At 41.7% G+C, this 13906-nt stretch overlaps 2 protein-coding genes across 2 annotated transcripts; both read left to right on the top strand.

Annotated features, from left to right (window-relative positions):
• Positions 1-626: 626 nt before the first annotated feature.
• LOC124280428 (forkhead box protein B2-like) lies at positions 627-1751 on the top strand. Its single transcript, XM_046716369.1, has one exon. The coding sequence runs from the start codon at positions 627-629 to the stop codon at positions 1749-1751; it is 1125 nt and encodes a 374-aa protein (XP_046572325.1).
• A 9056-nt stretch (positions 1752-10807) lies between these two features.
• On the top strand, positions 10808-13289 carry LOC124280427 (forkhead box protein D1-like). The gene is made up of 2 exons (XM_046716368.1): positions 10808-11729; positions 13165-13289. The coding sequence occupies exons 1-2, from the start codon at positions 10808-10810 to the stop codon at positions 13287-13289; spliced, it is 1047 nt and encodes a 348-aa protein (XP_046572324.1).
• Positions 13290-13906: the final 617 nt, after the last annotated feature.

Below are 13906 nucleotides of genomic sequence, written 5' to 3'. Positions count from 1 at the left end.
CTGACAACTCTAGATGGCGTGGTAGAGCGTTGTTGTGATATGACAAACGCAATTCGACTCCCCAAGTCATGTTATTTATATATATGGATGACACATGCAGCCACGTTCATAGTCTGTTTTTCATTTCAATGAATACTAGTCTTAAGGTGCAATTTCTTTTGATATCTACAACAAAAAAACATTTTGGGTCCTCACATAGACATAATTATATAAGCTCTAAGAATGTAGTCCGAATCGTCCGGTCTTCCTCATCATTCAAACGTTGGCATCCACAAATAACTCCCCCACACCTTCTTCGATAATATTGCAAACCTGAAAATCCATGTTACAGCCATTAACCCATTAACACACTTACAGTGGTTGTATTGTTTTTACTTTTTCTCTATGTCAACGTTATCAACACACTCAATGCTGTACATTGACTACTTACGCGGAGGCGGAGTTTAAATCTGGTGCATAACCAATCGGAGCAGATAGCCGGAACCATGCGTTAGAGATCACAATTAGTAGGTTCGCCATCTATCTAATTTACATATGAATGGTCGCCTAATCCAGAAACAAATGAGATCTGCCAAGCACGCGTTAAGGGGATTATCTGAACGGGGCATATAAACCTCGCCGTAGAGATGGGGAGGAACATTCAACTGCCTACTGAGATAATACCTTTTCACCTGCTGCACCTTGAGTCAGGAATCATGTATAATCCATCCATGTTTCAGTGTGTGCCAAGTACGGCTCCTTTTATTGGACAGCAGACGACATCTGGTCACCCAACACCTTCTGAACATTCCGTTACAGTCATGCCTCAAACTTCTGAAGGAGAAGACGTCACATCAGAGATCAGTCATGGGTCTGTCCAAACTCAACTACCATCTCCAAATTATGACAATATTCTCCCTTCTCCTTCGTCATCGGTATCTTCAAACGGAGACGGAGACATCAATCTGGATAGTTTCTCAGGAATATCGACGCTCTCACAACAAGACAGACAATTTTCCAACAAGAAGCCTCCCTATTCATACGTGGCTCTCATCACCATGGCCGTCGAGAGTTCCACTACAGGCATGATGACTCTCAACGACATCTACAACTACATCATCAAGAGATTTCCCTACTACCAAGACAACCAACGGAGATGGCAAAACTCCATCAGACACAACCTCTCCCTCAATGATTGTTTCGTCAAGGTGCCCCGACCTCCAGGGAAACCAGGCAAGGGTAACCTGTGGGCTCTGCATCCATCTTGTGGGGACATGTTCGGTAACGGCAGTTTCCTTCGTCGTTCCAAACGTTTCAAGTCGGCACAAAAGCAACGTCGTGAGGATTCTCGATTCCATCCTACCAGTTCTTATGGACAGTTATTCGGATTGTATGGGGGTCCATCTCCTTACACAGGTTTCAACCCCCTCAGTCTCGGCTCCTTACCCCACGGACTGACCTACAGCACATCGAGCAAGCCTGATTCCAGTCCTTGGACCATGGGATCTCCTACAGTTTACTCTCCATCAGCCGGCTACTACAACCCCAGCAGCATCAACAGCTCTCTTACCGGCTCCCCTCTCTCCAGTTCTCCCCCGGCAAGCTCGTCCCTGAGTCGAACATACGTACCACAAGCTCCCTCACCCACTTCAAATGTACCTGACCGTTCCTGCACCTACCTGTATCCACACATACAACAGTCAATGACGGGTTCTACAAGGGATATCAGTCAGAGTTGGGGAACTCGATGCGCTAGGTTATACTTTGGCTAGGTGGTTGCATCATTGCCTGTAGAGATATCGAAGACCGATGTATCAAAGTGCTAAGTTTTGTCTTCACTATTCTGTGTAGTATTTATTAAAAGACATTCGTGTAATATGTCCATGTGCATATTAAATATCTTTTGAAAACAATCAAGCATGTTCTATTTATTATGTGTCTTAGTTTGCGGAACAACAAGATGGACACGGGGCCTGTTAATTCAAACAAGCATTGTACTTGTCAGTTATTTGACCCAGAAAATGTCAGACTCTTTAACAGAACAGTTAATTTGTGTACATTTTGTAACAGATCTAGAACCACAGTATATGATGGGCATAGCTTGACTTTGGACAGCCCAAATTCTGATGATTGTAGTGAGAGTGGAAATGCGTCTTTTAATTAGGGGCAAGTGAACCACAGTGGGAATCAGCAAACATCAACATCATTTTTCCGGTGACATTGATACTACAAAAACGAGCCGAAGAGGAAAACAAGTCACTCCAGGTAGTCTACAACGCAGAGATTCAGGGGCAGCCACCAGATGGAATCCCTCCTGTGACTTTCATCCATCCCTGATGACATACATAGGCACTGGCGAGCAACAATCCCGCCATTTCCACAATCCAGACCTACGTAAATGATTCGATTTTTCTAAGGTTCGAGTCAACCGAAAATAAATGAATGCAGAAAGAGTACGACGGACCATGCTTTCACTTCTAGACAACTGGCCCCGATTTCTCGAAACAAACTTAAGTATTTACTCAAATTTCAAACTGAGTTTGACAATTTGAAACGGCTCAATTTTTAACTCAACTGCATACCAAACAACTTAAGTAATCTATCCACTAAACTCAAATAATCTAGTATGTTTTAGTTTAATATCGGTTTCAGTTCATTCTGGAAAATGCATTTTCCTGCGTTTTCTTTAATTTGAGTAAAAACTCTAACTTAAGTCAAAACTCAGACTTAAGTTTGTTTCGAGAAATCGGGGCCTGGTCTTTGACTATATGACACGGTGTTCCTTTCACGATGCGTCCCTCTTTCAATTATGTCAACGGGTGTTGCTATATAACTAAATCTGTTCCTATATCAATGCGCGTTTCTACCAATATGTGTGTATCTCTAAATGCATAATGCCATTTAGAAAGTGATCAAATGTAACTTGGGATTACACTTTCTTTGTATACGGAGTGTAGTACTACTGGGGGTCGAGTCCCATCCGAGGTTCAAACCCACACTCTCAGAGTGCGGCATCTAATCAAAAGCACACAAAGTAAGCGATCTAACATCACAGCTACCACAAATAAAGATCAGGCATAGGTTTTACCTCATTGTTCATATATTTAAAACTTTCAACCTGCAGTTAAAAACAATTGCGAGATGGAAACACAATTTACGCTCTTGTTTTCCGTGCCAGCTTTCATATCGACGTTATACCACCACCCCGATACACTGAACTGTACTAGTGACCCTTCAACATTACATATATGGTATATGATGAGAAATAGACGCGATTGCAGCTCTATCCTTTTCAAAGTTGATTTATAAATCAGCTAAATGACGGTAAATGAGAATTGAGCGGGTCAAGGTAAACCATTTCATCAGCTCGCTGATACTGAGCGGTTACTTTACAGGTTAAGTACGTCTTGCATATCATACCATATGTAAATCATATCATATGAAATCTTAGTCGATATTTGTAAATTTCATGGGGTTAAGGGGAATAATGTTTGGATTTAAACATGTTTCTTGTAAGAGTATATATAAGAACACAAATTCAATGGACAGTTTTACACTTCTACTTTCCAAACAAGACGAGCATGCCGGCAAATACAGAACAATCTACAGACATGTCAGTCTTGTTTATCATAATTGTCAAGAGGCGGTTGGGTAGCCTAGTGGTCCCCCGCCATGATATTGCTGAAATATTGCTAAAGGAAGCGTAAAACCATACTCTCTCACTCTCACTCATGATTTTCAAATGAAAATCGGTGATTTGCAACGTTACTTCATTTGTTATCGCAGGACTATGCGTCCTACTTAGATCGCTCCTGACACAGATTGGATGTTGTTTCTCCTGTTATATGACCTGACAATGTGACACAGCATGGTGTTGATTTGTTGTGATGTCAGTGAGTGTAGAGACAACTCATTTAGCGCAATATTAGGTCTTCCCGTTACGATTACTTGTGTCAGCTTATTCTTTTATATGGGTGTGAATTGTGGGCTTTCGGTGATAATTCTTGGTTTCAAAATATTCATTGAAACTTTTTAGAGGAAATGTACCCCTTCATTCATGGTTTATTGGGGATTTGGGAGGAAATTGAAACTCTGAGAGTGCGGGTTCGAATCCCGGATGGGACTCAACCCGAAAAGTACTAGAATCTGTACTTTACTAAGAAAGTGTAATCCCAAATATAACATATGTTACATTTGACCACTTTCTAAAATGGCATTGTGTATTTCATACAACGATATTCATGTTAGCGACAATTTACAGGTGCTGTAGAGAGTATATTGTCCCTTTATGATATCGGAAACCAACAACTATAAATAACATGTAACGCATTCTTGAACATCATTGTGCATTGTAACGATGTGTTTCAAGACAAACGACCAGTTCAACTGGTGTTTAGACGCTCATACATATAACAGTATCATCATTTAGCCAGCAGAAACTCTTTCTACCGCGACCTGGGGAACTAAGTTACCTCAATTATCCCGAACACGATGTTAAACATTGTGCTGATCATACAATTAAACACAGCTATTGTTTTTTAGACGAAAAAACAGTTTGGAATCGTTTTGGTGCCTGTAACATGTAACTACTTAAGCGCATCCCAGGATTTTTAAAACGTATAAGTAGCTTCTTTTTTTTTAATCTTTGCAGTGAAACTTATAAGTCGGTCTTCTGTGAAAATGGATTTGGACGTCTGTCGCGTGCAGTAAAGTCGACCGCCACTGTCGCCATCTTACTTACCTTCATCCTCTGACCAAGAGGATGGTAAAGGGAGATAAGCGGTTTGGGGTAAGCCAATTCCGAAGATCGGATAATGCTCTTCATTGCTTGCTTAATAAAGCTGGTTGTTCCTGACAGGTAAATTACGAGACTAAGCAAACAGGAAACCGACAAAAGGTAATCTTTATTTGATCAACATACAATTGGTAGCGGACTAGCCACAAGCTCTAATCCCGGGTTGATTGAATCTTGTTATATAGAAACATCAAATACGCCGACACCATCAGCTAAAACTTTGAGGTGAGGAAACAGATGAGTTTACCCTTCTACTGACATGAAAACAGCATGTTAACAATGTAACCACTTGTTTTGTCACTCTAGGGATAACATGCTCAGGGCATTACATATATGTAACGTTTCGACACAAAGGCGAGTTTGTTTGTGTACACATGTTAACAATGGTTAATTAAGAATCTAAATAATGTTCTTTTCTTAATAAACAGCAAAATTACACGTGCAATGACACTCAGCTATGGATTTCGTTTTCTCTTTTGGCCCAGTCTGTCTTTTTTTCCTGTGGTAATAATAGCATATGTCAGCATATTTTCTTTCTATCCAAACACACGGCAATGCACGACCGCCACTGTGTTAGCTACTCACACAGATTGGATGTTGTTTCTGCTGTTATATGTCCTGGCAATGTGACACAGCATGGTGTTGATTTGTTGTGATGTCAGTGAGTGTAGAGACAACTCATTTGACGCACCATTAAGTCTCCCTGTTACGATTACTTGTATCAGCTTAGCTTGAAATTTTATTTAATCTTTATTTAATCCCCCAATGTTACATAAATACTATTTCCCCCAACCCACAACACCCCACACCAAGATGACATGAAACAATAATAACACAATGCATGAGCAGCCATTCAATATTTAATCCACAACACTTGCAATATGACAATAGACTGAAGGCATTCTTTATTTAATGCTTTCATGAATAACCACAAATGAATCAAATTGAAATATATAATGTCGAATATATAATGTTGAATATATAATGTTGAATATATAATGATGAATATATAATCTTGACGTCATCATTGGAGTGATAGTGACGAAACTAACCTTTCCTCCTCATAAACAAGATAATGAAATAGCTAGGATTTGTTTTAGGATTATTTGGGACATTTACATGACATGTAGTAGCTATTGTTGCCCAGCGTGTAACCATCAGTGTACACACATGATGTGACGTGCTTTGTGTGAACTGCAGTATGTATGACTGCCGATCTTGTGACCAACATAAACATATACATACTTGTATTTCTGTAGTTACTTACCATAATTATATACACATTATTCAACCTACTCCAATTACTACAAGTTGAAAACCTTTCTCAAAAACAGGTAGCATGTCATGGAGCAGACATATGGGTCTGAATCAATATTGACCTAGGTATTTACTCCGACTGGACATGGAACACAGGCCCTGGGGAGAAACTGGATTCAGCTAGTACGTCACCTGAAGCCCCTGGGTAGGGATTAGGATACAGGGTGTGATGTACATACTTTGCGTAGCCTGTAAAGAATAAAGGGGAAACGTTAAACCCTCAATTTGTAATCAGTTGCAAAGTAATTGACAGTGACGTTGTGCACATTCACCTGTTTGAACCGTCGGCTTGAGACGCATACATGGTAGAGAGGAACAAACGTGTAACCTGTCTTGTTCGTAAATCTATCAAATATATATATATATTAAAACATATATACATCTGTTCGCAAATACTAAAATTGCTGAGTAGGTTTATCGCATGAATTATCAAATTATCTATATGCTAATAAGATTTCTTCGTTTGTAAATACAACTTTATTTTACCAGTGGAAGTGGGTACTGGACAGATCAAAATCACATATTCCGTCAGATATAAAAATTAAATTATGAACAAATTACATCCACCTTTTGACAATAATAAAGCAGCCATCTTGCGAAAAGTACCATTATTATGCAGTGTATCATAGATGTTTAGATGAAATATAAAGGTATATATACATATGAAATATATTATGTTTAATGTACAAATTACAAATATGTATGTATCTCTTATGCAGTTGTTTGCTTACAAGGATAGCAACTTCTTTTTATTCTTTATCACGACGTTTCAGAGCTGATTCTTGCTCCTCCATTCATGTTCGTCCAGCTTCTACATGCCTTTCACCACAGGTGTTTGCTGTAAAACAAAACATAACCTGTTTACTCTCATCGCATGCTGGGAATTACAGGAGGTATAACAGCGACAAGAATATTGACTTGAACCTAATGAAGTTCCTTCAGTGATTGTTGTGAAAGGTGGAGCACCTGGCCGCCGGCAACATTAAAGGGCACTCAAGCCGGAACTGAACTCTTCACATTGTGTCCGGCCAACACAATTTCTACACGAGGTCGTGTCCCACTGGCCCCGTGGTTGTCGTGTCTCACTGGCCCCGTGGTTGCGTCCCACTGGCCCCGTGGTTGTCGTGTCCACTGGCCCCGTGGTTGTCGTGTCTCACTGGCTCCGTGGTTGTCGTGTCCCACTGGCTCCGTGGTTGTCGTGTCCCACTGGCTCCGTGGTTGTCGTGTCTCACTGGCTCCGTGGTTGTCGTGTCCCACTGGCTCCGTGGTTGTCGTGTCTCACTGGCTCCGTGGTTGTCGTGTCTCACTGGCCCCGTGGTTGTCGTGTCTTACCGTGCAGCGTTGCGTCCGAAGATTTGCTTGCAATGGGTTTGGATACCAGAGTCGCAGTGATTATGATCAGGCAATATTCCATCTATATGGCGGCGGTCTGTAAATATTCGAATCTGGACCAGACAATCCAGTGATCAACATCATGAGCATGGATCTACGTAATTGGGATCCGATGACATGCGTCAACCAAGTCAGCGAGCCTGATCGCCCGATCCCGTTAGTCGCCTCTTACGACAAGCATGGGTTTCTGAAGACCAATTCTAACCCGGATCTTTACGGGCTGTTTTGTAGGAATAACTGACTGACTGAGTTTAGTTTTACGCCTCTTTTAGCAACATTTCAGCAATATCACGGCGGGGGACACCAGAAATGGGTTTAACACATTATGCCCATGTGGGGAATCGAACCCGGCTCTTCGGCGTGACGAGCCAACGCTTTAACCACTAGGCTACCCCACCGCCCCTTGTAGGAATAAAAGGCAATTGGCATATAAATCACCGCACTTGTCATAACAAAAATGGTTAATGAATGAAGAGTGTTGCATCAAAACACATTATAATAACATTCACAATCGATTTCATCCATAAGTCAGTGTGGACATAATTCGATTTGACATTGATTAAGTGTGATTAAAGTAGCGCCATTTTAAGTACCTTATCATCCGACCCGATGGATGTGAAGGGAGGTATGTGCTTCAGGGTAGACTAACGGCTAGTCTCTGAAATGAACATATTTGACACAAAATGGTTCTTAAATCATGTTCATAAACTACTCGTATATTTAAAAGGAACCGAAAGACTTTCTTCAGTTTCCGAAACTGTGGTAATCTAGACTTGCCATGCACACTGTATGGGCTGTAGTGGGTATATTTGTTTCGGGGTCTGGACTATTTTCCATTAAGCCAGTTCCAGAAATTGTCTTTTTTAATAAAGCTACTTCTCCGGTAAATTAGGAGACTAGACAAACAGAAAGCAGTAAATATCTGACCACTTGTAAGTACACCTGATAATCTCATTTTGATCATTGGTAGGTGTCTAAAAACTAATTCTTACCCGCTGTTGATTAAATGTTAGTAACCGTGTGAAACATCAGATGCACCGACACAGTAAGGTGAACAATGAAGTGAAGAGGTAGACAACAAACATACACTCCTTGTAGCCCATGTTTTGTTTGATCACATTTAGTGTGGAAAGTGTTTCAAGGGCCAAGAATACATAGACATGTAACACTACGTAAAAACACAAACACACATTGTGCCGGTAAGACATCAGTAAACATATCAACAACATACGTATGTTTACAACAGGATACATTAAACACACGAAGAATGCAAAGCGCAAATAAAACGGAAGCTCGACATCGATATATTCAGCATCTATACGCCAGTTGTGTGCAGGCTACATATTCGGACAGTGCTTGACCATTCCATTTCTGATATTAAACACTTGAACAGCTCAACTACAATGTATATTGTAAATACACCATGCTGACCATTCACGGTCTGACGTCATGTACTGAACAAGGGGTGGTGGTTCTATGGTAACATGGGTACTATGGATATGTATACAACTTCTTTAACAACTGCAGTTTCGGTGCAGCTGCAGTTATCACTCAAGTGATAGGTTATCACACCAACTCCTAAATGCCAGTCAAAGAAGTCATGTACCGATATATTTAGTTCATTACATTTGCTTGTATAAAAATGATTTTGAGATTAATGTCTACTTAGGATGACGTTCTGTGTGTCATCGCGCCTGTGAAAGATCGGATGTTCAGTGCCTAAAGCACTAAAGATGTTAATACAGAAATTCAATTTCTTGACATACATATGAATTAAGAATACCAGAAGCATCAAACTAATCATAATACAATCGTGGCGTTCAATTTAAACTGTCTCATATGAAAACCTACTGTCATATTAGTGTTTATAATTCACATTATTAAATAGTCCCGTTGTTTCCCCTTCCGGGACCCTACATGATCGACTGTGTTAGTTCATGTTCTTTAGGTCCAGTGTCTACTATCCTGACAACTTCAGTGGTTAGCAGGTCGATGATGTACAAACTTAGCTTGATAAGAACAAATTACAAGTTCAGCAGGCATACTTCTTCTGGAAGCAACCTGCATGTCACAGACCTGTGAAAGTTGCTGAACCAATATTGACACTTGCGTTTAACCTCAACAATGGGGACCCTGGACTGGCATACTGGACACACGCCCTGGGGTGGGGAGATTGGGGTGCAGTGTGGCCACCACGTGAAGCCCATGGGTAGGGATTTCGTTCAGGTGTAACGTACATATTAAAGTCACGTCGTGGTCAATGAAGACGTGTGAATGTCACCAGCTGAGCGTGTAATTAGGAGTGTGTGGACATGCTAAGGGAGTTACCTCAACGGATACATCATGATGACCTTATACCTGTTTCAGGAAGCCTTTCCACATAGAGATAGCTAGTAATATGCACTGATCGTGAAGGTACTACCAATAAACAAGTTCCGTGAACATGATCTACGGATTGAACGACACCTTTGTACACACTCGTTATGAATAATAGACAAATGTTTATTTACTTGTTTTCCTTTACAAGATTGTTTCATTCGGTAAGTCGTTAATGAAAAATGAAAACAGAGTCTGACATAACACACAACCTGGCTTTTACACTTGAGTCACTTCAATACTGGTGATGTCTGCAGCTGTTTGACTTTCATCGTCAGTTTTATCAATATTTATTTACTGGTTTGGAATCCAGCATCAATAATCAATAAACACGCCCCTTGTGAATTGACGCAAACACGTATATGCACGTGACTCTTGTTCTTGTTAATAATGAGTGCTGAAAACACATAAAGATGGCTTCCGTCTCCAAGAAACGTCTGATGTCTCAACTTGCCTGAATATCAATATGTAGCTGAATATCACTCATGGCATGGACCTTATCAAATAGATTCTGGTATATATTGTGATGAATAATGACTGATGTATAATGTTGTGTTTATGGTCATCAATATTGCAAAACCGAGATGATGTGGTACCGATGTGGTCAATAAGACCCGCGACAACCTCTCCAAAACGTCAGTAAGTGTTCCGATATGATTGACGATTTCTGTTTTTTAAACAAACCTATTGAAAGTGATATATGTTCATTTTATGCATTACGTATTTGAATAGGGTGTGGTTAACGTTGCAACCAATCAGCTCGGTTTAGCTGATACATAGTAATCTCCTAGTCTACCTACAATTAGAGACACAATGGATGTCTAATGAAGAAACAAAGGAGCTGTGTAAAGTGTGTGACAAGGGGATAATCTAGACAAGCAATATAAACCTCATGGTTGAAGGAAGAACATTTTCGGTTCTACACCGGTGTGTGTTGTGTCTAGAGTCATGTATAACCCATCCACGTTCAGAGTTAGCGAGGGTTGTTTTCCCAGCAGGACGCAACTGCAGACATTTCCCATGTCTACACAACAGGTCGCTCCACTCACTCACCGGACGTCCGCAGTTCCCAAGGAAGCGCATGACATATTCGTACCCGATGACCAACGCCATTTTGACTCTGAAGCAAGCACCATCCCTCGTCATAATGAAGAGTCTCCGACACATGACAGCATCCCCCCGTCGCCAACTTCTTCACTAACTTCAGATATTGACGACGAGGACCCCTCCACATCAACTTCCACCCAACAAAATCGACAGTTTTCCAACAAGAAGCCTCCCTATTCCTATGTGGCTCTCATCACCATGGCCGTCGAGAGTTCCACTACAGGCATGATGACTCTCAACGACATCTACAACTACATCATCAAGAGATTTCCCTACTACCAAGACAACCAACGGAGATGGCAGAACTCCATCAGACACAACCTCTCCCTCAATGATTGTTTCGTCAAGGTGCCCCGACCTCCAGGGAAACCAGGCAAGGGTAACCTGTGGGCTCTGCATCCATCGTGCGGGGACATGTTCGGTAACGGTAGTTTCCTTCGTCGTGCTAAACGTTTCAAGTCAGGACACAAACAGCGACAAGATGAAGCCACTGTCCAACGTCTTACTTCTTATGGTCTTTCAGGTGTATATGGAGGTCAGTCCCCCTATCTTGGTTTCAACCCCCTGAGTCTTGCCCCCTTTCCCCGGTGCCTGGGGCAGCCACACCCATACGCCACATCGAGCAAGGCTGATTCCAGTCCTTGGACCATGGGATCCCCTACAGTCTACTCTCCATCAGCCGGCTACTACAACCCCAGCAGCATCAACAGCTCCCTGACCGGCTCCCCTTTCTCCAGCTCTCCCCCGGGAAACTCGACCCTGGGTGGGACCTATATGTCACAGCCACCCGCTACAAGTCGAAGTGAAAACTATCACAGTCTGTATTCATATTTGCATCAATCTCTTGCTAGTGCTACGAATTCGTCGTTTTCATATGAAAACAATACGATGTTTCCACTTTCGAATGAAAAACAACCCTAGCGTTTAGCTTGTATTGACGCATAAGTGCTACGTATCATCACTCAGAGTTGTCTGTCTGAACCGTGTAATAACCGTATCATTGCCAAAGATAGTATACGGCAATATTCTCATATGGATGATTCTGTATACATAAACGCCTGTATGTACGAGACGTGTTAATACTTATAATAAACTACATTTACAAAATTTGTATCTCCTCTTTTCTACACAACCACCTCAGTACTATTTGTACACTCGTCTTCCTATAGAGGCAGCGAATGGGGAAAAGGGGATTCGGGTCTTCCTGGCACAATCAGGCTGGGCCCTGGTGGTGGTGGCAAACTGCGGTGGTTGTTGATTTGATTACGTTCATGATATACTAGTTCAGCTTTCATTGCCACATATGTAGATAAAATTGGATATGTAGTAATTACTGGATAACTGTACGATACATTAATGTACAGATCCCACCCACCTTCTTGTACATAATAGTACAAAAACACTACATGTTGTGTATGCCTCGAAAACCAACTCCGCGTAATAAAATGGCAACAGTAACACATTTTACTCACATTATAAAAGTTACTATACAAAACTGAAATTAAGATTTGATAACAATTTACTTGCAATCTGACAGAAATACACAAAAACGTGAATATCAGCTATTTCGGAAAGTGTAGTAACAATGACTACGCAACCAATCTGATTGTCACACAGTTCTCAAATAGATACAGTAACAGCTTGAATGAACCACCACTGGCGACCACATCACCCCTATCACGGACAACACCTAGCAGTCTCCTCCTCACACTGACAATCAAGGAATCCTCTGACATTCGCATTGAGTGCCTGCGTAAATTCCTGTAGATTTTGAACAGAACAACCTCTAACTTGAACTTGGTTTCCAAGATAGTCTTAAAGATGTTCAATAGGGTTCGGGGGCGGTGGGCTAGTCTAGTGGTTAAAGCGTTCCCTCGTCACGCCGAAGACCCGGGTTGGATTCCCCACATGGGTATAATGTGTGAAGCCCATTTTTTATGTCCCCCCGTCGTGATATTGCTGAAATATTGCTAAAAGCGGCGTAAAACTAAACTCACTCACTCAATGGGGTTCACGTCGGGGCTCCTTCCAGGCCATGGTAATGGTTCCATGGCGTTGTTCTGCACACGGGCGATGACGAACGACAAGATCTAGCAAAGACATCCATGAACACCGGAAGACTGGCAAGTGTGTCAAAATGTGACACGGTAGTGGTATCCAGTACTCCCTGTTAAAACCGCTGACCATTGTTGTACCAGGTACTGTAATGACATCCATCTTGAAGTCATACGAAACGCAACCCCACACCATCGCTGAGCCATCATTTGCTCCTGGTGATATGCCTTGTTACGACTTCTCCATACGCGACAACGGCCGTCGGTAACGTGTAGAAGATTCATCAGCCCAATAAACCATACGCCATATCCTCAATTTGAGGTTCTGCAGGTGTCTGCACAACACTAGACGTTCCTGCCTATACCTGTGGAAGGGATATATGACCTGCCCTCAACCTCTTTCTAATGGCACTCCCACTCCCGCTCTCAGTTCGCGCAGTTCTTTGGCAGTTCTTTTGGTTAGGAATCAGTCATAACGATCAGTGATCGTCCTGGGTCTTCCATCTCTTGGACGATCATCGGTAGCCACGAGCGTCCTCACTAGTCAACTAATAACCGTGTGATTAATGTTCAAGTTAGGGCCAATGTTGCGTCAGGGCATTCCTGAAAGTCTCCGTCTTGTCATATCAACAAAGGTTTTTTTGTACAGTTGTGTTTTTGATTGAGATCAGAAAACAGTGCCCATACTGCAATTATGAATGTTATACCCAAATATGCTTGGCGCCTTCCCAGCACGTGAACATGTGACTCATACCTCTTGTGAACATATGCATTCCTTTGTGTTAGGGTATGATTACCTGCAGTTGGTGCCAAACTTGCAAAACGTGCCACTGGATTCAAATGGTGCTTGATTAATGATCATGTGTCTGGATACAGTCATAAGTGC

The sequence above is a fragment of the Haliotis rubra genome, unplaced genomic scaffold, assembly GCF_003918875.1.
Source record: "Haliotis rubra isolate DU_JTF1 unplaced genomic scaffold, ASM391887v1 Scf267, whole genome shotgun sequence".
Taxonomy (NCBI): domain Eukaryota; kingdom Metazoa; phylum Mollusca; class Gastropoda; order Lepetellida; family Haliotidae; genus Haliotis; species Haliotis rubra.
Note: the sequence above shows the minus strand (reverse complement) of the source record. Positions and strands in the feature narration are given on the sequence as shown.

Excerpts from the sequence above, each read along its gene's own strand:
- LOC124280428 (XM_046716369.1), top strand. The coding sequence starts at position 627 with ATGGGGAGGAACATTCAACTGCCTACTGAGATAATACCTTTTCACCTG.
- LOC124280427 (XM_046716368.1), top strand. The coding sequence starts at position 10,808 with ATGTATAACCCATCCACGTTCAGAGTTAGCGAGGGTTGTTTTCCCAGC. Across the intron at positions 11,730-13,164 it reads CCCGGGAAACTCGACCCTGG|GTACTGTAATGACATCCATC; the intron begins GTGGGACCTATA and ends TTGTTGTACCAG.